The sequence below is a fragment of the Diabrotica undecimpunctata genome, chromosome 5 (assembly GCF_040954645.1).
Source record: "Diabrotica undecimpunctata isolate CICGRU chromosome 5, icDiaUnde3, whole genome shotgun sequence".
Classification (NCBI taxonomy): domain Eukaryota; kingdom Metazoa; phylum Arthropoda; class Insecta; order Coleoptera; family Chrysomelidae; genus Diabrotica; species Diabrotica undecimpunctata.
Window position 1 is genome coordinate 161031702 of NC_092807.1, and position 26911 is coordinate 161058612.

The 26911-nt window shown below is 34.4% G+C and overlaps 1 protein-coding gene across 1 annotated transcript in view; it reads left to right on the forward strand.

Moving 5' to 3' along the window:
• Positions 1–26911, forward strand: part of LOC140442046 (uncharacterized) — a 54648-nt gene that overhangs the window by 21723 nt on the left and 6014 nt on the right. Inside the window, exons 2-5 of the mRNA XM_072533092.1 lie at positions 789–1104; positions 9212–9777; positions 11650–14148; positions 23120–24104. Coding sequence (XP_072389193.1) covers positions 789–1104; positions 9212–9777; positions 11650–14148; positions 23120–24104 — 4366 coding nt within the window. The remainder of the gene's footprint in view (positions 1–788; positions 1105–9211; positions 9778–11649; positions 14149–23119; positions 24105–26911) is intronic.

Genomic DNA, 26911 nt, shown 5'->3' on the forward strand with positions numbered 1-26911 from the left:
AGATAGTTTGTTTAAATTTTACATTGTCTATAGAATTTAATTAGTTTTATAAGAGTATCAATTTAAAGATAGTTTATTTTAAATTTACATTGGCTAGGTTAGATATATATGTGTGTTTCATAATAGTTATAATAAAGATAATTTAAAAAAGTACTTACAAGCTAATTCTTTGAGAACCGCGATAAAAACCCTATATATTATATTATTAAAAATACTCATTGCTCATCATTCAAACAAAAAAACACATCATAACAATATATATATATATATGCTGTCACTATTTTTCCGGGATTGACTCCGCGTTGTAAAATGCTGGTTTTCTTGAAAACCATTGTTTTGGCGACGTTTCGGTAAGGTCTCACTTGCCATTCTCAAGCCTGGTGGATCTACTTCTTGTCGTTACTCGATTAGTACTTATCGAGTAACGACGAGAAGTAGATCCACCAGGCTTGAGAATGGCAAGTGAGACCTTGCCGAAACGTCGCCAAAACAATGGTTTTCAAGAAAACCAGCATTTTACAACGCGGAGTCAATCCCGGAAAAATATTGACAGCACATATAGGTCCCGCGGAAACCTCAAAACAAACATATATATATATATATATATATATATATATATATATATATATATATATATATATATATATATATATATATATATATATATATTCAGTTTTTGATTTACTTACTACTTAGTGATTTGATCATGTATTCAATGAAACAAGAGCCAATTTTTTCTTCAATTTTACTAAGCTATACATTACTCATAACATATTTTTTTATTTCAGAATTTAAAATACCTTCAACTAGCAATAACGACCCAACTAGTGTATATAGTTGCGTCACAAAATGATAGATCTTACGACACCAACGACTGGATACCTGTGACTCAGAAGGCGTCGGCTGAGGAGACGACACAGAAAAAGGCGACAGCCCGCGTACTCAACCTTGACTCGCCGTCCCAAAAGTTTTTTCCCGATGATTATATCTATAAGAAAAGTAGGCCCAACTTTCAGTCAAGGCCTAAGCATAAGGATCGGTACAATGTGCCCAAATATGAAAACACCTACAAATTCGAGTTACCTCCAACACTCCCACAAAACGGTAAGCTTATGCATCTTTTGTTGCGTAATACCATAAACGTTCAAGTAAGTCGTATTTAAGGATTATTTTATTCTTTCATTTACTTTTTTACTAGTGACTTAAAAATTTTATATTTTCAATTAAGAAAAACAAACAATTAAAAACAAATAACTTTAATCTAAATATATGGTCGTGGTTAATCAACACGGCTGACTCCACCTTATTCTCCTTTGATTGTTACCTGTCGAACTCGCTCATACTTCCCAGTTTCTCCAAATACGCGAGCTCTCTCCTTTGCCTATGGTTTTCGATAAAAAAATTCTACAACTGCATTAATCTTTGCCCAACTCCTCACTCAAACTTCTAACTCCAGGAACAACTCCTTCTCTTGAAATTTACTAATCCTATGGCCTTATACATTTTTTAATCTTTCTAATCTAAACCTGTATTTTTGTCAACTTGAATAATTTAGCGACATATGCAGGCCATGCCATCTCACTCCCCATCACTAGAGTGTTCTCGATTAACCTGATTGTTCCCGTCAAGATACAAATACATTGACGAGTCAAAGAGCGAGTTTTTACTAGTTAGTTGCTGACAAGCCCAACATTTTATCATTAATCATCGATATATCGAACAAGGTAAGCCGCAATTTGAAAATTGAATTCAAGTATCTATTATTTTCTATCTCCCTTAAGAACGCAGCAAATAGAAAATAAACATACCAAGACGAATTGCTTGATTACGGTTTTACACAAATTGAATACAATGGTGCAATGAAACCACAGTTTGTTGTATGTATGAAGGTACTGACTTCAGAATCTTTCAAAAAAAGTCAATTGAAGAAACATTTAGATAATTTGCATTCACACCAATTTGCTCAAAATAAGAAACCATACACTATTGGTGAAGATTTGGTTATACCAACTGGTGTAAAAATGGTAGAGATTATGTGTGGTCAAAAAGAAGCAAAGAAAGTGAATTCAGTGCCTTTGTCTGCGAGAATTGTGAAAGAATGAATTTCAATATTAGCATAAAATGTGAAGGAACAGGTTATTCTCGCAATAAAATACGCCAAATATTTTGCTAGTAGCAATTCACAGCTAACGGTATATGTTCGCTACAAAGGTGCAGATAATTTTGAAGCAGAATTGCTGTTTTGTTCTCAGAGGTTGAGATCTCGTGGAATTGCTGTCTACAATAAAGTAAATGAATACGTCAATGTGCAAAGTTTAAAATGCGAAAACTGTATTTCTGTATCTTTGGATGGAGCTCCAGCTATGCTGGGTCATATTAATGGTTTTTCCGCTTTGGTAAAAAACAATAACCCAAATATTAAAGTTATTCACAGTATAATCCATCACCAGGCCTTATGTTCAAATATTTAGAACCTACACTGGAAGCCGTCGTGCATGATGTTATCAAACTGTATATATGCATTTGTATGTATCTTTGTAAATTTTATTAAGGGACATGCACTAAACACGCGGCTATTTCGTAAAATGTCAGGACCGTGAAGCTGAATATACGGATCTACTTTATTATATACAAGTAAGGTGGCTCTCTAGCGCAAATGTACTAAATCGACTATGGACTCTCAAAACTGAAGTCGAAATTTTCATGGTTGATCAAAAAAATATTCTCGCCGATAAGTTTAAAAACTCTTCCTGGATTGCATATCTCGCATATTTAGCGGACATTTTTGAGAGTATAAATATATTAAACAAATAATTGCAAGGAAAGAATATTAATATCAGTTCAGCGAGAGATTTAGTGTCAGCGTTTGGATTAAAGCTGCAATATTGGAGACAGAAAGTAGAACAGAACAAAATAGCTTCCTTTTCAAGGGTAGCTTTGTTTTTGGAAGATTGCGAAAATATTACTTTTAATGACATCATGGATACAATTGTAAGACATCTTCTTATCAAACTCAGAAAGCGGTTTATAGATTACTTTCCATATCTTGATACAAGTACTGTCAGTTGAATTGTAGATCCTTTTAAATGTGAAATTGATGTAATACCAGAAGAACCCTTAGGTTTGGCAGAAGCAATTCTTGAACTTCGATCTAATACTGAAGCACATATTCAATTTGAGAGTAAACCAAATCTGTCGTCTTTTTGGATGTCAAAAGCTGCAAAGGCTTTCAAAATTGCACATGAAAAGGCGGTTAAAAAATTGTTACGATTTGGAACAACATATTTGTGCGAACAAGGCTTTTCCGCTCTTCTTCTTAACGTGCCCTATCAAGTCCCCTTGGCGTTGGCGATTAACATGGCGAAACTGTCTCTGTCTTGAGCTATTCTAAAGAGTTTTCCACTCTAATCAACATAAAAACGACGAAGAGAAATAGATTAAATGCCGAAGACTGTATTCAAATCGGTCTTACATCAAAAAGTCCCAATGTTAAAGCAATTGTGTTGAACATGAAACAACATCATTTCTCCAAAACGTGAAGGAAGAATGTTTTCAATTATTCCTTTTTTGTTCTAAGTTTCTCAATTCTAATTTTTGTGTATACCATCATTATTATTATTATTATAGATTGTTACAGTACCCCAAATTGTCAACTCTCAATTGTAATAAACTGAAACCCAAAATGAGTTTCAGTTTATTATATACAGTCGAAGAAAAAAAAAATTCGCCTCCACAGAAAATACAAGTAAATGATAATTTCTTGTTATTTTGTAATTCATATGATATTTTTATTACAGTCTAATAATACAAGAAAAATATCATATGAATTACAAAATAACAAGAAATTATCATTTACTTATATTTTCCGTGGGGGCGAATTTTCTTTCCCCAACTGTATATTACATATATACTACCATTATTACCGTTATGTATGACTAGGTATTACATTGATAAATTGAATAAATGATTTTTAAATTAAATTTTTAATTATTGCTTTCTTTTAAAAATTATCTTGGGGACTATAATATGAAAGATGCTAAAAAGAGGCGATTTCGTTTTTTTGCTCTTCGCCATGGGGTAATATCAACTTACCGTAATTTGGGGTAACTTGAGACACTTTTTAACTTAAACCTGAAGTTTATTACATACGGAGAAAAAATTAATGTTCAAAAACTATTTGAAAACATTAGTCGCGCAGGTAACTATGATATGTTTATAGAATATTTCTGTTTATTTTGTCACAAGTAGTTTTTTCAATTTTTTTTATGTCTGTCTCAAGTTACACACTAGAATGGGGTAACTTGAGACAGTCGTATAAATTCAAAAAGTGACTCAAATTACGCATTGATAGGGTAACTTAGTACACCGAAAATATAATTATAAAGTGTTATGTTAAATTGAGACATTCAGAATATTTTTTTGGGTTAATAAAAAAGACAGAGAGCTCAAAACTTTTATTTAAAAACAATTAATTACAGCAATTTTAGTTCGGGTACTGAAAAAATACCTCGGTTCTTTAGGGCTTTAGGCGGTTTAATACCACCTACAATGTCCTGCCAGCAATAATACAGTTCATCCTTAGGTTTGGGCCATTTCCAGTTTTCCCGTGAAGTCTTTGTCATTGCACTTATTATTGAGCCTTTACCGTCAATCTTTTCAATTACCCCAGGATAAAAATTTGAGTCATAACTAACTATGACAAAGCATCCAACTTGTTTAGTTATTGGCTGCAGAGGATGTTTATCTTGATGAGAGTAAATATTATCCTGGTCATTAGTCTCTTCAGTAATATTGTCAATCTGTTTTGCTTGAAATGAATCCCAATCATCATCTGAACTGTCGTCAAATACAACCTCATTGCAACTGTCTTCGTCATTTTCACTAGACATAATTACTTTACTTGTTTTTTGCCTTTTCTTACTAGATGATGGTTTTTCTATATTTTTTTCCATTAATTGGCTTCTTTTCTTTTTTTCTAGCTTTGGTTTGTCTTCCAAAATTATTATATCCTCTTCACAGATTCCTCTAGCAGCAGGAACATTCAATTTCTTTTTTTTTTTTATTTTCTTAAACCATATGTCTTTTTCCTTCTACTTTCTTCTAAATATTCTTAAAATGTAGTTACCCAGGCAACGGTATTCTCACTTTCTTTGCCATCCTCTACTGCCTGTTTACTGGGAAGCCTCTTCAAGACTTCTCCTCGATTTAGTGGAATTAACCCTGCTCCTTTAAATCCATTTATTACGTTTTGTGAAAGATTTTTCTCTCCCATTGCCTCCAGACATTTTTTTAATAAACGAGGAAATGTATCTTTTGGCATAGTTCCACGATTTTTTGTTTTCCAAGAATCTAAAGTTTCATGACACTTAATTTTAAGTGGGCGGAAAAATGCGACATCTAACGGCTGAGTAAGTCCAGGGCTATTTGGGGGAAGTAGGATGAAGATTATGTTGTTTTTTTACATTCCTTTATTATATATGGGGATATATGGCTCGCCAAATTATCCCCAATCATTACTTTTTTCTCATCCTTATCTAGTTTCGAGAAATAAGGCAAGGCAATTTTTCGAAACCAATCTTCGAATATCTCGAAAGTGAACCAGCCACTCTTACTTCTATTATAAACTGTCCCCTTAGGGCCATGTTCGGTCCAGGTATTATAAAGATTCTCAGCTGTGTATGTTACATATGGAGGGAGAAGTGTCCCGTCTCCGGCAGCGGCAAACATTACAGACGTACTTGACTTAGAAAAATCAATAATCCTTTCAGGATGTCGACACCCTCTTCTAACAACAACTTTTTTACGACCAGGATCGTCTGTCATATTTGTTTCATCATAATTAATGACAGAATGAGAAAGAACGCCCTCCATTGACTGATTTAACTCATCAAAGTAAATATTTATGGCGTTATGGTCGACTTTGGCTCGATATCTCTTTATGTTTTGGCACATTTTATTACTCAAAGTGTTCTGGTGACGCTTCAAGAAAGACATGACAAAATCTCTACCTGGCATGTTGTTTTTAAATTATGTTCATTTCTTCCAGAACGGTCGAGGAATGCTTTGACAATAAGTCTAATATCGTATAGTGTGAGAGGAAAGCCCCAATCCCCAGCTGAACATAGACACATCACTAAAGCATTTTGGTCAACTTCATTTAAAACAAATGGTCTACCAACCTTTCCTGCGTTCTTTCCATTTATTGCTCTATTTATAGAACATCGTGGTATTCCAAACTTTTCTTCGGCTTTCCTCAAAGAAATCCCGGACCTAACAGCTTCAACTGCTTTATGAAGTTGCTCCTCCGAAAAATTTCGGTATTTTCTAGATCCCAAAATTCTTTTTTGCGTTCGAACCATACCTGAGCCTGAAACAATAATGAAAAAAAGGTAAGTAGATAAGTAAGTAGGTAGGTTAGAAACTAGTTTTTATAGTATCTAATTTGTGGTGGGGTAACTTGAGACAGTTGTCTCAAGTTGACCAACCAAGGTCAGGCTGAGAATTCATATTTTATAGCAGCCATAAACTTGGCAACGCCGCAATGAAATTTACGGCACACCAATATTAATATTAGAGGTTACGTTTTCTACAACAATTGCTTGTTTTCGGATATTAGTCATAGAATTATTATATAAGTTATGTACTACATGAAATTTGGCAATTTTAAAGTTGATGTTTATTAAAAAAATTATCAACTTACCTTAGATAAGACAACAGAATTTAATTACTAACGGTCAACAAACCACACGTTAGCTACCTTTTGCTATCAAAACAACACTAACAGTATTAACCGGGATGCCAAATCGACGAAAAATAATAGTGTCTACAAATTGTCTCAAGTAATCCCATCGTCTCAAGTTACCCCAAATTACGGTACACCAAAATATTTTGGGGTAATGATTAAAAAAGTTCCCCGACCGCTGACATAAATGGTCGAACAACCGCTATTGTCCTTTTCCCTTATTGTAAGAAACGCTTATTGTAAGAAAATAGCTTAGCAATTGCCACAAGAAAATATCTTCAAAACAATATGTCTCTAATAGGATTAGACTAAGTGTGATTTGATTTGTCTCCAATATGATTAAATAAATTATTAATAATTCTGTCTATTCTGACTAATATGTTAAAGAAATAGAATATATCCCTTTTTAATAGATTACACGCCTATGTTTTACCAATCTGTCTGCCTGCATTTGTTGCGTCATATTATATAGTCGGTCGGTATTACATTAGTGATTAAGTATAGAGAACAAAAGCAATAAACACTTTGTAGGACAATACCCGCGTGTCTACTTTGAATACAAGAAGTAATTAGTGTTCTCAAAACATAACTGAATACAAAGCGAATTAATATAATACATAATTGATAAATGTTTAATTTACATTTTAATATTTCTAACAGAAAACCCAAGGACTTTTACATTTGTAATTTTAATGAGAACAATTATTGTATTTTGTTTGTATACCGTAAACCGGGGTTACTTTGCGCCCTCCGGTGTTACTTTGCCCCATTACGAAAAAAAGTTTATTTTAATTACCTACTAGAAATATGCGCAAAATACCCAACGCAAAAAAATTGGTATTTAGTGAAGATTTCGTTTAATATCTTACAAGTAAGTATTGCTAAGTTGGTAGTGAATTGTATTCTTGCTGTTAACCTCAAAAAAATATTCTAAAAGCCTACGTATTAGTTCAAACCGATATAATATCTAATATTTTGCTATGCAAAATTTAACAATTTTGAGGTTAGTTTTCCCCGGCGCAAAGTATACCCAAAACACGTTGTTAGGGTTACTTTGCTCCATGAGACTGGAGCAAAGTAACCCCGAAACACGTTTTTGGGTCTACTTTGCTCCGAGTTAAAGTAACCCCAAAATATGTAATTTTCTTTGGTCATTATTTATCAGCTTTTATAATACAAATATTCATGACCTAAATCAATATATTATAAGAAAGTGATCTTATTTTTGTTTCAGACGTGCCCAGAAACTACATTAGAAAGCCTGGATCAAGAATATATGCCGACTACACTGCAGAGAAGATATTGTAGGAGTGTTTAAATGCAATAAAAGCGGGAGAAATTTCACACCGAGAAGCAGAGAAAAAGTAAAACATATCAAGAAGAACAATTTTAAATAAACTTAAAGGAAGATTCCTAAGGAAACCTGGAAAACAGCCCATATTTTCTTTACAAGAAGAAGATTTTGTTCAGTGTATTGTTGTATTGGGACAGTTTGGCTTTCCTGTAGATACAACAGAATTGCGTCACATTAATAAAGATTATTGGGACATATGTGGTAGGGAAGTTAGGATTATTCAGAATAATTTGCCTGGTCTAGAATGGACCAAATCGTTTATTAACAGACATCCAGGTATATCCCGACGCTTCGCTGAGAATGTCAAGCGTACGAGAGCTGCAGTAAATGAGACAATGATAAGGAGCTACTTTGAAAATTTAACGACCGAAATATAAGAGGTACCTTCAAGGAACATATGGAATTTTGACGAAACACGCCTTACGGATGATCCAGGAAAAAGAGGGTACTTGTGAAGAAAGGTTGCAAGTATCCTGAATTGATTCGAAATGCATCGCAAGACATCAATTTCCGTCAAGTTTGCAGGAAATGCGGCTGGAGAACTGTTGCCTCCATATATTGTTTATCGAGCCAGCAAGATGTGGACCACGTGGAGAGAAAATGGGCCAAAAAGATGTCGATATAACGCTAGTTCTTCTGGGTGGTTTGATAGCAATATATTTACTGATTGGCTGGAGCTTTAACTGATACCTAGGCTAAGAAAATTAGAAGGAAAAAAAATTATAATATGCGACAACCTTTCTTCTCATTTGACAGTTCATTCGCTCAAATTATGTCGAGAAAACCAAGTAAGCCTAATTTGTTTACCCCCCAATAGCATACACTGAACTCAGCCTCTGGACGGGGCATTTTTTCGCCCAGTTAAAATAGCCTGGAAAAAAGTGCTATCGGACTGGAAAAATACCGAAGAAGGCATTAAAAGTACAAATATTCAGAAACATGTTTTTACATTGTTAGTGTTTATTATGTGGTAGCTGCTGAAATTTCACAATAAACAGCATTTTTTATTTATTACTAATTTTCTTTCTCTATTGTTAATATTTGTGTTGTTACAAAATATTTTTATGTTGGTACTTTAGCGATATTCGACCAATATATATGTTGTTTTATTATAGGTGGTCCGAAGTTCCAGTATTATCCAAAACAAGAGGTACAACTCCCAAATTATCAACAACCGCCTACAGTAAATGTATACCGAGCTCCTTCACTGCAGCACTATGTCCCTAATGCTCAAGCTGTTGTTCGAGAGCGATTGCCTTTACCAAATATACAGAGTAATTATGGACAATATAACCTCCCGATTAATAATACTAATTTTTATCAAACAATTAATCCATATTCTATAAACCAGGAGTTAATAGGAAATATCCAAATCCAAAACACAAATGGTGCCAATCCAGTTTTTTATCAAGTTCCAAGCAAAACAGTGGGAAACCAAGAGAATAAAGTTATATATCAAAACCCAAGTGAGATTATTGGAACCCAGAATAATCAAAATGTGTATTTAAATCAAAATGGAGGTATACCAAATCAACCAGTTCCTGCTAACATAGAAAATTCTGGTGTACCTACAGAAAAAAATGATGGGGCTAAGGAATCTGTACAGTTGGTGTATGTTCCACTGGAAAACTTGAAAGATGATCAACCTGTTCCTCAGGATACTCAGACAGTTTATAGACAGGTCAGTATTTTTTGGTACTATGTATCTATGAATCTTGTTAAAGTTGTTCGAATATAACACTTTGAACTATACAGGTCTTAAAGGCTTAATAGTCTTCTCTGTTCTAGTTGTTTTATGTTAATTTTTTTGTCGTGTTGTTATTGATAATGAAATATTCAATTTATTTTTTTAAGTGCCAAAATAGCACTGTTCTCTTGACAATATAGTACGCGGCCTTGAGGTCGATGAATAGGTGATGCGTTTTAATGTTAAACTCTGTTTTTTCCAGGATATATCTTATTACTCGTAAAGGAATACGGTCAATTGTTGATTTTTCTGAAGTGAATAGGGCCTGGTATTTTCCCATTATCCCCACTATGCATCTGTTCAAGATTGAAGTCGTATTGTTTAGGATAATTCTCTTTATCATCATCCTTACAGCTCCCTATTCTTAACTTAAACTCCCTGCTCCTTTTGTATAGATGTCTGAAGAATTTTCGAGTTTCGTTTTGATTTCTTAGTCCTATGCTTTCTAACTGCTTTTCCTCAAATGGCCTCTTTTCTTCTAAGTAATCTTTTTACTTCACTTCTCAGGGTCCGAGCAGGGTATGAGACACTTGAGGGTGGGAAAATTTTTCTGACCGTGAGAAAACGAGGCCAGATGTGCAGTTGTGGCACGTGACAGGTGTTACAGGTGAGCGTGAGAACTTTCTTATCGACGGCATCCTTTGATGTGCCGTCAGGTGTGGCATGTGCTCAAGTAGGCAGGTATGGTACGTGGTCAGGTGGGTAGGTATATCACTTGGCAGGTGTGACAGATAGGCGTAGGAACTTTCCTATCGACGGCATATTTCAACTCGTAATTAATCTTATGATTTTACATCGACAATATGCATTAAACGCTTTTTCTATGTTAACAATTTCATTTTTATGCTAAAGTGCAGTGACCGGTCCCCACTTATCCCCTACCTCTAAGAATATTGCTTATCCCAGATCCTAAATAATGTTGCTTATCCCATCCCTAATCGTGCTGAGTTATGATGTAATATCCGCTGATTGTCCATATCGTTTTATTCTATTCGCTAAAATCATTTTTAGCGACTGACTTTTTGACTCCACCCTGTATATTACAACACGTGACAGACGGAAAGATGATACGTCATAGTGTCTTTTTGTCGAAAGTATAGTTGAAAATAAGACGTGAAAGCTATCGGCGAGAAGACGAATCGACAGTTGATAGACGAGAAAGAAATAAAAGTTGGCATGACATTTAGAAGCCGCCATCTTGTGACGTCAGTATTTCGTTCCCATTGGAAGAACGGGACAGTGGGAAACATCAACGGATGCCGAAAAGTTCCCACGCTCACCTTTCATACCTGCCACGTACCTGGCGGCACATTAAAGGATGCCGCTTTTTCCCACGGTCCGAAAAATTTTCCCACTCCCAAGTGTCCCATACTCTGCTGGTCCGGTATTCCTCGTTTCCACTTCTTGTGCATCCTGCTTGATTTTTCTTTAGGTATGCTCTATTTTTGTTATATATTGCTTCTTTGCACTCCTTGTCAAATTATTTTTTTTTTATATAAGTTTGGTTTTTCTTAATATTTACGTTGCCTTCTTAGTTACTATGTTTCCTTTTGTTATCAGATACTTATTTGTTGGCTATATAGAATTTTTGTGTAGCTTGTTTTTTGTTATTCTTTTGTTATCTACCGATAACTATCCAAGTACTTAGTATCTATTTTAATAACTATAAAAAAAAACGACTTTACATTACTTTATTATAAGGTCATTTTTATAAGTACAATTTATTTGTACTACTGATTATAATTTTTTTGAAGAAAGCTTTTTGAAAAATATACAAAAACTTAGTTATAAATAATATTATTTTAGATCGAATCCCCCAGATACGAAAATCTACTCGACAAACAACACCGCCTCGCTGCTATTGAACAAGATTTTATACAGCAAGCACTGCAGGCAACGAAACTACAGGAACAAATTCAACTTGGAGATCCCCTCTTACTTCAAGTGTCAACAACGCCCAAATCAATTAAAAAGAGAAAGCCTCATCAGCCTCCTCTAGCAGTTTACGTAGAGGGCGAAAAACAGCAAGTGGAAATATCCGACGTGCTTGAAGTATTAAAAAGTGCCAAATCAATTGCAGTTCAAGATACTATTCAACCGAACTCTCCAGAAATATTTATAGGACCTTCAACACTAGAAGCACCAGATTATTCAAAATTTCCTCTTCCATATCTTAACAATATTGACGGTAACAGAATTAACAAAAATATTGAATCGCTACCATTTTTTGTGGCTCCTTTAAGCTTTAAGACTCCTCCCGGATTTTCAAAAATTCCGCTCCCTGCACCTCATGTTGGATCCGTAGTAATTGCTATCAAAGATGATTTGCATGATAAAAGATCCACTGTAAGACCCAGTCATCTTAACAACATAAATATACAGCAGCAAATTAAAAATAGTCCAACTACCGCTAAACCTTCTTTTAACACATTAAGTCCACAACCTTATCTTGCACAAACTTACTACAATTCAGAATCATTTACTCCCTCTTCTCAACCACAACTACTTCAATTTTCAGTAAATGATCAAAACAAGGCATACGATTTTGCTAATGCTAACTACAATCAGCAGATTTCAAATGAATACAGTCAATCTAAAAATCCACACGTTAATGTTAAAGGTCCTGATGTATCATCTAAAGAAAAGAATACGGTACCTTCATTCCAATATTCTTATATAGACGAAATAGCAACAGGTACAACACCAAAAACTAATCCCAATAATCTAAATACCTATAACGTAAAAATTACAGATCCTATCAAATATGATATACCTAGCAGGCAAGTAGTTAATCAAGAACAATACATTCAAGAAGACAAAATCCCAACATATGTGCCCTCATATAATGAACAGTATTCTAACAATAGGGACAACAAAAAAGGAACAGAACTCCCCGTTCAATACGAACCAATTTCAACTACTTTTGACATAAATCAACAAAGAACGCAAGAACAGATTGTCAATATTAAACCTAAAGCAGAAATACATAATTTGTCACCAACTAGAGATGGTGTTAACAATTATTCCGAAGAACAACAACCTAAACCTCACCTACCAGATGTTAATCCATTGGAACTTGCCATAAACGAATTTGAATTGCACCAAATAAACACACAATTAGAGGAAAAACCGAGAGTTAAAAATCAAAATACTTACAAAACTCGTCCCGCCCAAAACCTAAATGGGGACAATGATTATAAATTTGACCCAGAACTTCATAGATTCTCAAGTACCCCGGCGACAATTTTAAGAGACAGCTATGTTGAAACTACTGTAAGGCCGACAAAGACACGAGGTAGAGTTAGAACTCGTCCACCAACAACAACTACTACAACTTTAGCACCTGAAGAAGAACAATATACTGTACTAGAAGATTTTGATGTAAGGGAAAAACCTACACCTCGATTTTCAACACCATCAAGCGTTCGATACATTGCACAAACCAAACACGTTGAACCAGTTCCAACACCTGCTCAAAGTCAACAATATTCATCTGGTTCAGTTAGCGAAATCGAAAACATACCATCTAATGTTTATAGTTTAAATACAAAACAAAATGTATACACGGAAGCCCCTGAAAAAGAATATACTTATACATTAAACCAACAATTAATGGATCAGCAAATTTTGCATGTTGATTCTAAAGAGTCAATTCCCAAATATGAACAGCAAGGACAGTTTGAGGTAGATCCACATTCTAATCAATATTCAATACCAACAAATGGTGACTATATCAAACAGCAACAATATAATGAGCAGAAAGAGTACAATAACAAGCAGCGATATAATGAAGAGAAAGAGTACAACACCCAACCGCAATATACTGAAGAGCAGACCTATAATAAACAAGAACAATACACTCAGGATGTTAACGAAAGTAAAGAAAATCAACAAGAGTACACCAATCCGCTAGAAGACCCGTCAGTACGATCATTACTTGTTCCTAACTTATTAGTTCCCACTACAACCAACAACGCTTACACCGGCCCGTCGTATTTACCAACCACTGAAAGAATAATCGTAAGCACCGTGGCAACTACTGAAAGACCTATTGAAACTACTACCACTAGCCGTGTGCGTAGTCGAACTAGAGGAGGAAATAAATACAGCGAAAATAGTACTACTAGAAGACCATCGTCAAGACGACGTCCAACACAGTATTCGAGAGTAACTACAGAACGAACAAGGCACACTCCGGATGTTGAATATAGCACAAGAAGTACCAGTACTAAACAGAGGTTTAGAACACGAGGACGTACCACCCCAAATTCAATTACTGAGAGATTAATAACTACTGAAAACGAGGTAGGTGTTAATCATTTGTGAGTATTTTGCTATTTTTAATTTGAGATGTGATCTTGACGTAATATTTTACAAATGTTTTGGGTTTCTTGTATAATATTGCTAGAAACTTTAAATCTACAGCTTAGTCTAGGCGGGATCTGTTTTGGATTGGACATTTTCTATAGGAAGCTATTTTTTGCTGGAATCCCTTCAGGATGTGCCCAATATCGATAATCATGATATGCGCCAGTCGCAAACCCTGTGATAAATTTTTTATTTAACAAAATCTGAAAACAATTGAAAATTTCTCATTTTTTTGCTCCGATTTTCGTTTATAATTCGGAAAATATTGATCCTAGAGAAAAAATTATAAGAAGTTAAAAGTTTCTTTATTCAATTTTACGCAATATTTCGTTAGTGTTGAAAAAATAGCAATAATTGGAAAAAAAGTACAAAAAAAATGAAGTTAATCCTTTAAATGTTTCCGACTTTCTAAACTTGACTTACAAGCTCCATATTCCGCCTAGAAAAACCTTTTAATATGTTTAAAACGTGTGCTAAATTTTGTTATGATATGTTTTGTTAAGATCGGTCGGATAGGTTTTACATAATAATTTTGCAATCCAGCCTACTGGAAAAAAATCGCAAATTTTCAAATTTATAGTAAGCCCTAAATAAGGCCTTTAGATAGTTGCAAATTTTTTTACACATAAAGGAAGGCTGAAACTTTCAGACGCTTTTTGTAAAATTCAAATCGGTTCACTAGGAGAGCCTAGAAAATTTTTTAAAGTTTTAAAAATTTTTTATATATATATTAGGCTTATAAACAAATTGAATAACTTTACGAGCTTTAAACATATCAATTTCAAACTTTATACACTTAAAGAACATTAAAATACGCTTCTTTAAAAACATACATTCGGTCTACTGGTTGTAAATCTTCAATAATTTTGTTTTAAGTCTTTTTCTTTTTTTGGAAGAACAAGAATCTTTAGGTCTTATTTCTTCCTCAAAACCTTCATTTTTCATTTCAATATCTTCATCCTCGATCTGTAAATTTAATGTTTCTTCTCCTTCATCTGTAGCTTTATCTTGTGCCTCTAGAAAATCTAAGGAATCCATCGACTCCATATCCATATCTCGTTCAACTTCTTCCAATATTTTACTGTGTTCAATATTTTTACATGTCTGGCCATTGCAGTGAAGACAATAGTCAACATTTGAGACCATGTGTGATACAACTGCATGTTTTTGTACAAAGAGCTCAAATGTTGCTCAGCTGCAGATTATGTTGGTGGCAGCATGGACAATTGAAAATTTTTGTTTTTGCAACCTTTTTTAAAGCACAAGTAGCCAATTTTATCTAATGTAAAATCGCACTTTGAGTGGCCCATATACAATGCCGATATAATTTTACATCCGCTGCGTTTAATTTCTTCCTTAGTGGCACTTTTTTCATTAAAAATGGTTACTTCTTGCGATATATCATTATTTGTTGAAAACAATTTAACAATTTTGCTTTTTCCTTGATAAAAAAATGCAGAGGTTGTATCACAACCTTATAAATTTTGAAATTGATATGTTTAAAGCTCGTAAAGTCAACATCTGTCAAATAACTGTCAAAGTTAAACTTGATAATTAAAAGTTCTCCTATTAATTTTTAATAATTGTGTGTATATTAAACAGTATTTAATAGTTATATTACAATTAATTAGTATTCAAAATTCCCATTGATGTAGCCAACGAGTAAACATTACCTTGTGATGTGATAATTCGAATTATTTTGTGTGTTATGGAAAAAGCAATTATTATTGGACTATAATATTATTATATTCAACTGAAGTAAAACTGCAGATACAGGTAACTGTTATATTCCTATTATTTTATCCACAGTGTCCTAATAGGACGACTGTTGCAATACTAAAAATTAAGTGAAGTGTTTTTGGTATCCAGGAACACTCACAAAAATGAACTCAAATCAAAACCTCACAACTCCACAAGTCCTCCCCACAAAATCATATGTCGCTGCTACTTTATCCAAACCTCCACCTCCTACTTTCCCACGTAAGGAGCAAGCCATTTTAATGCACGCTATTCCAAATACTGTTTTATTTGACTATGTTAAAGCTATAGGGGACATTGTTATCCCAAAAAACATTACCTTTGCATCACGTATTCCAAATAACCGCATCTGTATTTATCTTTCCTCGCCTACAGTTGTCGATAACCTTCTAAAAACACATCAAAATATCTCTATCAACTCTACAGTAGTTCCCATCAGAAGACTTATCACCCCAGCTAAACGCCTTCTTATATCTAACGTATCTCCTTCAATTCCACATTCCATAATTGAGAAAGCCCTTAAAGATATTGGATTACAGCTGGTCTCTCCTGTGTCATTTGTGAAATGTGGTGCACTCGGAGAAGGTTATGCACACATAATGAGCTTCCGAAGAGTAACGTATATTATCCCCGATAAAGAGAACTTTTCAATAGATAGAAACTTCGTTATTACATACGAAAACACACCTTATAGAATATTTATTTCTACGGATAAATTGCATTGTTTTTTATGTAAAGAGGTCGGACATACCGCTGACTCATGTACCAATAATCCAACTACTTTTTCTCAAACTGAACTACCCCATCTAGAGCCCTCTACATCTGAAATTACTGATATAATTTCTGACGTAAACACTCCTGTTCAATCAGACCTAACTACTTTAAATTGCACAGAAACTCACACTGAAATAGATACTGAAACTATACACCCATCAATTCCACCCACACAAGGACAAAAAAGAGCTATATCAACAGACAGCAATTCTGATATTCCTTCTCTATTATCTTCAGCAAGTACACCCGAACCATCGTCTAACCAAATGCTTCCTCCGTTATCCACAAACACAAACACTATCTCCAAACCTCACAAGAAAAAAGCAAAAACTACAAAATCAGAGGAACATAATCTAACAGCTAGTTCACTACAATCCGTAGCGGCCATTTATAAAAATAATCCATCTGGTTTAACTTTGACCGAGACTCAGTTTATTGCTTTCCTAGAAAATACACATGGTAATCCTAGTCCACTTAATGAAGCTTTTGTTTTTACGTCAAATATTGAAGGACTATTACAAGACATAACAGTTCTCCATTCAGAAACTAAGGAAAGATCCCTTAAAAATCGACTTACGAGACTTCAAAAGAAAATCAAGAGACAGCTAAACTCAGATGACTCTGATAATATCAGCGTCTCATCTGAACTCCTAACCGATGATGAAACCAAAATCCTTATCTCCCAACAGCCAGAACAACCATCTCAGTTGCCCCTTACCCCTTCAACTCAAGATTCACCTTCAATTTAATCCAATGGAACTGCGATGGGTTCTTTCCCCGTATTGAAAGAATCCAACAACTAGTGACAGAAAAACAACCCGATATCATATGTCTACAAGAAACGAACTCAAAAATATCTAAGCTTCCCACACTAAAAAAGTTCGAAGGATATCATTATATCAGAACTAATTGTGACAGAGCCAGTGGTGGGACATCTATTTTTATTTCAAGTGAAATATATTCATCCCATCTTCTCATCACCACCGAACTCGAGGCTATCGCCGTAACTACTTGGTGTCCTAATAAACTTACGATATGCAGTGTTTACATTCCTCCTAACTACCCCCTTAAAGAAATTGAAATTCTAAATCTTATATATCAGCTCCCCGTTCCATATATTCTAGTAGGTGACTTCAATGCTCATAACTTTATGTGGGGGTCAAACCATACTAATGGCAAAGGTAAAACTATAGAAAACGTTATCAATTGCACAGGCTCCTGTCTACTAAATACAGGCTCTAATACGCATCTGAACTTTTCCTCTGGCACATTTTCGGCGATAGATCTTAGTTTTAGCGACCCAAAAACATATACTTCACTAACTTGGAAAACTTCCGATGATCTATATGACAGCAACCACTTTCCAATATTTGTATCATCTGATATTTCCAACCATGAACAAACTATAACCAGAAACTTCTGGCGGCTAAAAAATGCCGACTGGATAGACTATACTTCACAAACAGATAACACCTTACCTTCTCTATCCCTATCCGACAATATTAACAATAATCTATTATTAATCACAGATTCCATACTTAAAGCTGCAAATTTGCACATAGGCAAAAATAGTATTTCCCATAAAAGAAAGGCAGTACCTTGGTGGAATACATCTTGCCAAACTGCAACAGAACAACAAAAATTAGCTCTTAAAAATTACCGTAAAAACAAAAATCTGGAGAATCTTATTGAACTAAAGAAAACTAGAGCCAAAGCCCGATTTATTATAAAACAAAGTAAAAAATCATCTTGGAGAGAATATGTATCCTCTATTAATTCAAACACCAATCCGGCGGACCTCTGGAAAAAGATTAGGCAAATCCAAGGAAACAACACCAACCTCAAAATCTCTAGTATTGCTGTAAATAACACTACAATCACTGACAATCGAGAAATCGGTGAAACCCTAGCAACGCACTTCGATACTAAATTCAAAAGTAAAATAGATGCCTCCTTACGAAAACCATTACCCAACACCCCACCCTGTTCCTCACCCGAAACAATAATGGACATCACACATCTTAATTCTCCCTTTCTTTTTGAAGAACTAGTATCAGTTATTCAAACTTGTAAAAACAATGCCGCTGGTCCTGACGACATTCCTTACATATTAATCAAAAAGCTCTCAAACTGTAGCCTACTCAAAATACTTGAGATGTATAATTTAATCTGGTCATCTAACCAATTTCCCAATCAATGGCAAACCTCTATCGTAATACCTATTAAAAAGCCTAACCTAGAACGTTCCTTGGCCACCTCTTATAGACCTATATCACTAACTTGTACGATGTGCAAAATATTCGAAAAAATGATTAATAAAAGACTCCTATGGTTCATTGAAAAACATAAGATATTTGCTAGTGAACAGTCAGGATTTCGTCAGAACCGTTCAACCCAAGACAACCTTGTAATCCTCCAAACTCATATATCAGAGGCCTTAAACAAAAGACAAGAAGTCGTAGCTGCCATATTTGATATTGAAGGTGCTTTTGACACTATAAGTAGGCAATATATATTAAACAAACTTATCCTTCTTAATATTAATGGTAATATATTTAACTTCATACGAAATTTTCTATCTTCTAGATCGTTCAGAGTCTCTGTCAACGGTATTTTATCTTCTACTTATACTCAAACTGATGGCGTACCTCAGGGATCGGTACTAAGTCCTACACTTTTTAATCTAGCAATAAGTGATTTATGCTCTCACCTCATTTCCCCTATTAAACATATCATGTATGCTGATGACCTAGTAATTTACTGTCATGGACAAAACTCTTCTACCACCTCGAAGCTTATTCAAACTGCTGTTGACACACTTTTAAAAAAAACTAGTGACATGGGGTTATCTTTATCCAATGTAAAATCTAAAATTATAAACTTTAGTAGACGTCCCCCTTCTCCATCTCCACTTATTTTGATCAACAATGTCCCTCTTCCTGTTGTTAAACAATGCAAAATTCTCGGATTAACGTTTGACTCACGACTAACTTGGAAGCAACATATATTTGCAATAAAAAGAGAAACGAGCATAAGACTAAACATAATAAAAACTCTATCACATCATTATTGGGGATCTGACGAAAACTCACTTCTTAAAATATACAGATCACTAATACGCTCCAAACTAGATTATGGTTGTCACATATATATATCCGCCTCCAAAACATATATTAACCTTCTAAACTCAATTCACAACACAGCCCTTCGTCTTTGTATTGGCGCTTTTCGATCTAGTCCTGTAGATAATCTTTATTGCGAAGCTAACGAACCTCCTCTTTGTATAAGACGAAAACAACTGCTACTCTCTTATGCAGCATCGGTATCAGCTAACCCCTCTAATCCAGTGCATCCCTTATTTGTAATGTCCACGTATAATTTACACAATACCAATTTCTTACCACCAATAAAACCTATTCCACTAATTTTAGCACAGACACTTAATGATATCTCTCTTACACATACCCTTCCTCTTTATCTCCCTCCATCTCCTCCTTGGATCATGTCCACGCCCAAATTTAACACCTCGCTCACCAACTTCGATAAAAATAAACATCCGAAAGAGATCATTATAAATGCATTTAAAGACATTATAGATACAAATAAATACGACCTAATATTATACACGGATGCCTCAAAAAATGACACAGGAGTAGGCTGTTCTGTTACAACCTCTCATTCACTAATTAAGTCATCACTTATACCAGCCATCAGCAGCGTTCATACTGGCGAATTATTTAGTATATTGCAAGCTTTTAACCATATATCTCCACCTAATAAGCAGGTTGCCATATGCACAGATTCTTTAGCATCAATCTATTCTATCAAAAATATATTTACTGATCATCCAATCGTCCAAAAGATCCTAGACTCTTACCAAATTATCTTGTCCCAAAACATAACAGTTACCATAATCTGGCTGCCATCACATATTGATATAGAAGGCAATGAAACTGCAGATCACTATGCTAAACTTGCTACAGCATTACCTGAAATCACCGATAAAATTCAAATTTGTAAGGACCTAAAATCATATATTAAAAGAAGAACCAGACTCCTTTGGCAGCAGCATTGGAACTCTAACCGTTCGATCTTGCACGAAATACAACCGTCAATACCCAGTCAGCCTACATTTGACTATTCAGCCCTCTCAAGACGAGATCTCATTGTGATAAGACGACTTCGGATAGGACATTCAAAACTCACACACGGCTACCTAATGTCCTCTAGCATCCGTCCCTCCTGTCAAATCTGCCAATCATATTTGACAATCAAACATATTCTCACTGAATGCCATCAACATTTGGCCAGAAGATTACAATACAAACTCAAAAGTGAAGTACGAGGTATCCTAAACAACCCTGACCAAATAAAAGCTGTGCTACAATTCCTTAGAGATGAACACTTATATCAAAAAATATAATTAGATTTTAATTTAGACATTGTATAACATATTATTATTATTCCGTATTATTGTAACATATTCTTAATGTAACACTTAATGTTTGTGTAATGAAAATTCATGTTATAGTACCTGTGTAAGTGGCCATAGTAGCCGAGCACGTTAAAGTTGAAATAAAAAAAAAAAAAAAAAAAAAAAAAAAGCTCGTAAAGTTATTCAATTTGTTTATAAGCCTAAAAAATATTTAAAACTTTAAAAAATTTTCTAGGCTTTCCTAGTGAACCGATTTGAATTTTACAAAAAGCGTTTGAAAGTTTGAGCCTTCCTTTATATGTAAAAAAAAATTTGCAACTATCTGAGAGCTTTATTTAGGGCCTACTATAAATTTGAAAATTTGCGATTTTTTTCCAGTAGGCTGGATTGCAAAATTATTATGTAAAACCTATCCGACCGATCTTAACAAAATTTAGCACACGTTTTAAACATATTAAAAAGTTTTTCTAGGCGAAATGTGGAGCTTGTAAGTCAAGTTTAGAAAGTCGAAAACATTTAAAGGATTAACTTCATTTTTTTGTACCTTTTTTTTCCAATTATTGCTATTTTTTCAACAACAAACATTAAATTTTCAATTTCTAGCTAACGAAATATTGTGTAAAATTGAATAACGAAACTTTTAACTTGTCATAATTTTTTCTCTAGGGCCAATATTTTCCGAATTATAAACGAAAATAGGAGCAAAAAAATGAGAATTTTTTAATTGTTTTCAGATTTTGTTAAATAAAAAATTTAGCACAGGGTTTGCGACTGGCGCATATCGTGATTATCGATATTGGGCACATCCTGAAGGGATTCCAGCCAAAAAATAGCTTCCTATGGAAAATGTCCATTATGGTCTGAATTTCTACAGATCCCGCCTAGTCTAAGCTACAAATGAACAGCAATTAATTAGCAATGAAATATGCCTCCAAGATGGGACCTGTAGCCCTTTTTCTTGCCGAGATATAGCCATGCTATGCTATCGTTAGCATACTTACTGTTTCTTGGAAACGGTCACAGCATTATTTTTTTCTTTTCGTAATAAATTCCGCAATAAAATATGGCCTTGGTCCGAATTCTTCCTTATAAAATGGATATGCTAAATTTACAGGGATAAATTTTTTTAAAGAATACTGCTTTGTTACTGTTTCGAGAAATTCTCGGCACTGTATTTAAAACTAGATATTATATCTGTATTATAAAAAGCGAAACGAAGGACTTTTTCGCAATCCAAATTTCTTTGCGCATGTGCGAATCCGCCATGTTCTAAATAGTTTATCTGTCAACCTATAAAAACTGAAGTTTGTTTACGTATTGGGAAGTGTTATTTCGTGTGTGTTGTTCAATAGTAAAAAAACGAATAATACTGTTATACATATTTTTGTAATACACTCATTGTGATGATTGCACGAAAAGGAGGATTTTATTGTGTTGTTTGTTGGTACCACGTTTAATAATTACTTTGTTTCTCAGTGTAACTATAATTTTACTACTATTTTGAACGACTTTTTAATTACTTTTGTTAGTATATCTAAGTAGTGTAACTGTCAGTCTCCCTCCGAAATTTCTTTCCTACGAACATCAAAGGTACCAACAAAGCTTTCGCTACTTGTTGGGTGGTGTATTCTGTGATATAACAGACTGCGAACACTAAGTTAACGGATTTCGAGGCGACGGTCTTGGCATTGACTTTGTATTATTAGGTACCAAAGGCGGTACACTGTGACGTGTTTGACACAATTTGACCAATAAAGTGTTCCAGTAATAGTTTTTAGTTTAAAGTTTTTAATTTCTTTCTTTTTATTGCCTATTCAATTTTCTAATTTTGGCCATTAGCCATTTTACAAAGGTTTAATAAATATTTTCCGTATTTTGTACTAGTCGTTAGTTAACCCGATCAAACATTTTTTGTTTAGCTCTAATACAATTTTATTTTAGATTCATGAAGCCCCAAGCTCTGAGGCGCCCGTCAATATCCGCACCCATCCAGATGGATCTGAATCCTACATGCAGTATGATCAGACCATAAATCAAAGAGAAGAAAAGCCAATCATTGATGAGGAATATTCCAAAGTTCTAGTTACTTCTGGTCGGCCAATTATACAGTATGAAAACACAGCTTCTACATCAAAACCTATATTAAATGTTCAAGTTACCCATCCTGTTGAGACTTATCAACAGTATGAAGGAGAAGATATTCCGAAAGTAAAAGTCCGTGGAAGAATTAGAGATAGGCCCAGAGTTACATCAACTACAACAGAAAAAGTTGCAACAAGGCGATTAACTACTTCTAGGCCAGTAGTAAAGGAAGAAGAAGAAGAATTTTATGGATTTTTCCAGCAACCAGACTTTGGACCCCCACCAGAGAGTAAAGTCGAAGTAACTACAATACCACCTCCACCGAGAATATATACGTACCAGACGCCCAGTCAACACAGAGAAGACTACCAAGTACCTCTAAGCAGTATTAATACTGATACTTCAACTGTTCGATTTGTAGGAGAAATTGTGCCGAAATATACAACCAGTAAGGAAGTTCAAATAGAAACGGAAACTCCAAAGCCTAGAATTAGAAGTAGAACACGAACATCACAACGTAAACCTACCTACAACCAAGATTACCTAGATAAAACAACAAAACGCAGTAGCGTTATTAGATCAAGAGGAAAAACTCATTATAGACTACCAGAAAATCTAAAGAAAACAAAAGATGAAGAAGCTGATGTAGAAGGAGGGAATTACCCAACTCCTTTTCTTCAAGGAAGAAGGGGGGTTACAACACCAAGTCCTGGATTTCAAATAACTGTTGCACCTGATGACGACATCGATGACGATCAGTCACCACATTCATCTATTCATCGTCCAAATATTGTTGCTTCGCCAGAAGAATGGCATGAGGCTTCAATAGATCATGTTAGTGACGGTAAGCGTTAGCTATTAAACCTATTTACTTTATTTAGTTTTTTTCCCTTATCTTTAAGCAGTTTATTCTACACCGTTTGTATTGTAGTCAGCTGGATTATTTGCATATCTCTCATTAGCTATACCATCGGTACTACAGCAGGTCAGCTTTATATCCCTTACGCTCCCAAGCCTAAACTTTGTTGAATTTTTTTGATTTGCAAAATTTTACCATAGTACTTATGCTATATTAGAAATCCTGATTTTTCTTAGAAACCAAAATTGACGTTGAACAACATTTCAGGGACGCTCACGATTGTGTAATATGGGAATCAATATGATACTAGCACAAGTGTTATAACAAATGAAAAATTTTGAAAATGTTTTGCCTTAGGTGACAAAATTACTTAATATATAAGTTTTTAAAGCAATTTTGATTTTTCTGCAAACATAATAAGTATTTGTTGCACTTAATTCATTGGATTCTTTATCAACTTTGATAGGATTGACAGGATTCTAGACAACTGTTAGGATTTTTCTGATCTTCATGTGATCAAACCGGCCAGTGATCAAGTCCATCAAATCTTTGCCCTCATAAGGTAGCGGCGTATATCTTTCATGCAGAGGAGCATCTTCATAATTTAGATTTCCTCTTTTTTTTTGTTCCACAAATCATAAAGTGCTATTAGAACTAAAAAGGAATTTCTTTACCTTAAGATGGTTACTTCACCCATTTTGGAGCTAGTGTAGACTTTTCTTGGCTGGTGCCTAGCTCTAAGCACTTCATCGTTATTTTTACTGCTTTCCAAATCTTTATCTTCCTGTAAAGAGTCATTTGAAGGGCAAAAAATGCATCGTCATTAACGCTTTCTACTTCAAAATATGACTCTAGTTCATCAAGGAGTTCATACACCCCATTTGGATTGGCTGCAAGGTTTTCCACGTTCAGTGCTCTATTAGACTTCACAAAAAGCAAAAACATGACCGTACTGACCTCTGCTTTTTTGTGCTTGTTGGCTCCCAGTGGTAACATTTGTGATACCGCCTCAAAGTACGCGCATTTGAAAAAAAAACTTATTTGAAAGAAATATTTTTCAGCTTATCATGTAAAACAATGCGTTTTCTAAATATCTTTACATTCAAAGCCCTGTTTAAATTAGTTTTAAGTAAAACCTTCCTTTATTCGCCATCACAGTTTGCAAAAATATAGAAAAACAATAAAGCTAGTATTGCAATCTTGAATTCCAACGTAAACGTGGGAACTAAATGAATCACGTGCTATAAAGCTGATAATAGATATCAACTATTAGTGCGAAAAAGTAAAGTTTTGATTTATATTTAACGTGTTAATAGGACCCACACAATTACGACGTCCTGGAAAGAAAGGGATAAGTATTTACTTACTAATATAATCATTGTTTCTCAGATGTCCTGAAGAAGAATTAAATAAATTCAAATAGTTGTTTTCTACATCCAGTATCTTGTCATCGAATAAATTAAATGTATATCCTGTTGTGTTGGAATGGTGTGTTACTGCACCAGAATTATTCTCTGTTTTACAATCACTTTTGTGATTTTAAATTTTAGACAACAAGAATAAAAGCGCAAACAAGCGTCTTACAAACTTATTCTCTTTATTTGGAATGCCTAGTTATATCCATTCAGATCAAGGGGGGGCATTTATGTCTCAAGAAGTCAAAACATTTCTCCATTCACAAGGAATACCTACAAGCCGAACAACATCTTACAATCCTGAAGGCAATGGCCAGACAGAAAGATATAATTGAATTATATGGAAAACTATTTCTCTTGCTTTAAAATCTAAACATTTAAAAACTGAACAGTGGAAAGAAGTAGTTGAGATAGCTCTTCGTTCAATTCGTTCTCTTTTGTGTACATCTACAAACAGTACCCCTCATGAGCGAATGTTTCATCATTCCAGAAAAGCTATAAATGGAGCTGCGCTTCCTTCATGGTTGATAACCCCCGGAAAAGTATTTATGAAAAAAAATGTGAGGCAATCTAAATATGAACCCCTCGTTGAAGAAGTACAGCTAATTGAAGTAAATCCAAACTATGCTGTTGTTAGACGTGAAGATGGTAAAGAAACAACAGTAGCCTTAAGACAACTTGCACCACGAGGAGATGCATCTCTACTGGACTGTTAGTGGATTGGAATCTGAGGTTTCTAATGAACAGTTTATCAAAGATCCACCAAGCCCTAGATTAAGTATATGTGAGGAAAATCCAAATATTTCTCCTGTTAACGTTCTTAAAGATCAAGGTAATATTGAAAGTGTTTTAAAGGAAGAAAATAAAGACAGTCTTATTAGAAGAGGTACCAGGGAAAGAAACACTCCTGCTTACCTTAAAGACTTTGTTCAAAAATAAAGTTGGGGTGAATGTCCTGTGGTCTGTGGACTGTGTTTGTCATTTGTCATCTTAGTTTTAGTTAATGTCATATGTAATTGTCATGTTATTCATTCAAACAAAACAATGCTAATTTCTTGTGTATTAAAACCTAGTTTATATATAAAGGTTTTGCATTTCATTACAATTTGTTCGTCGGTTTTTCACTTTTATGCATCTTAATGCCCTTCGATCTGCTTCGGTTATTTTACTTTTTCGTACATTTCTAGGTTTTGTGACGACCGAACCTGTAGTTTGGTATCTTCTGACTATAATTCTTATACTATAGCATGACAATTGCAACGTATTCGCGATTTCCGAATTGGATTTTCCAGAATTAAAAAATCTAATAATGATTGAACAAATTTTCCCATCGATAACTTTACGTCGACCCATTGTACAATCCACAAACGGCAAAAA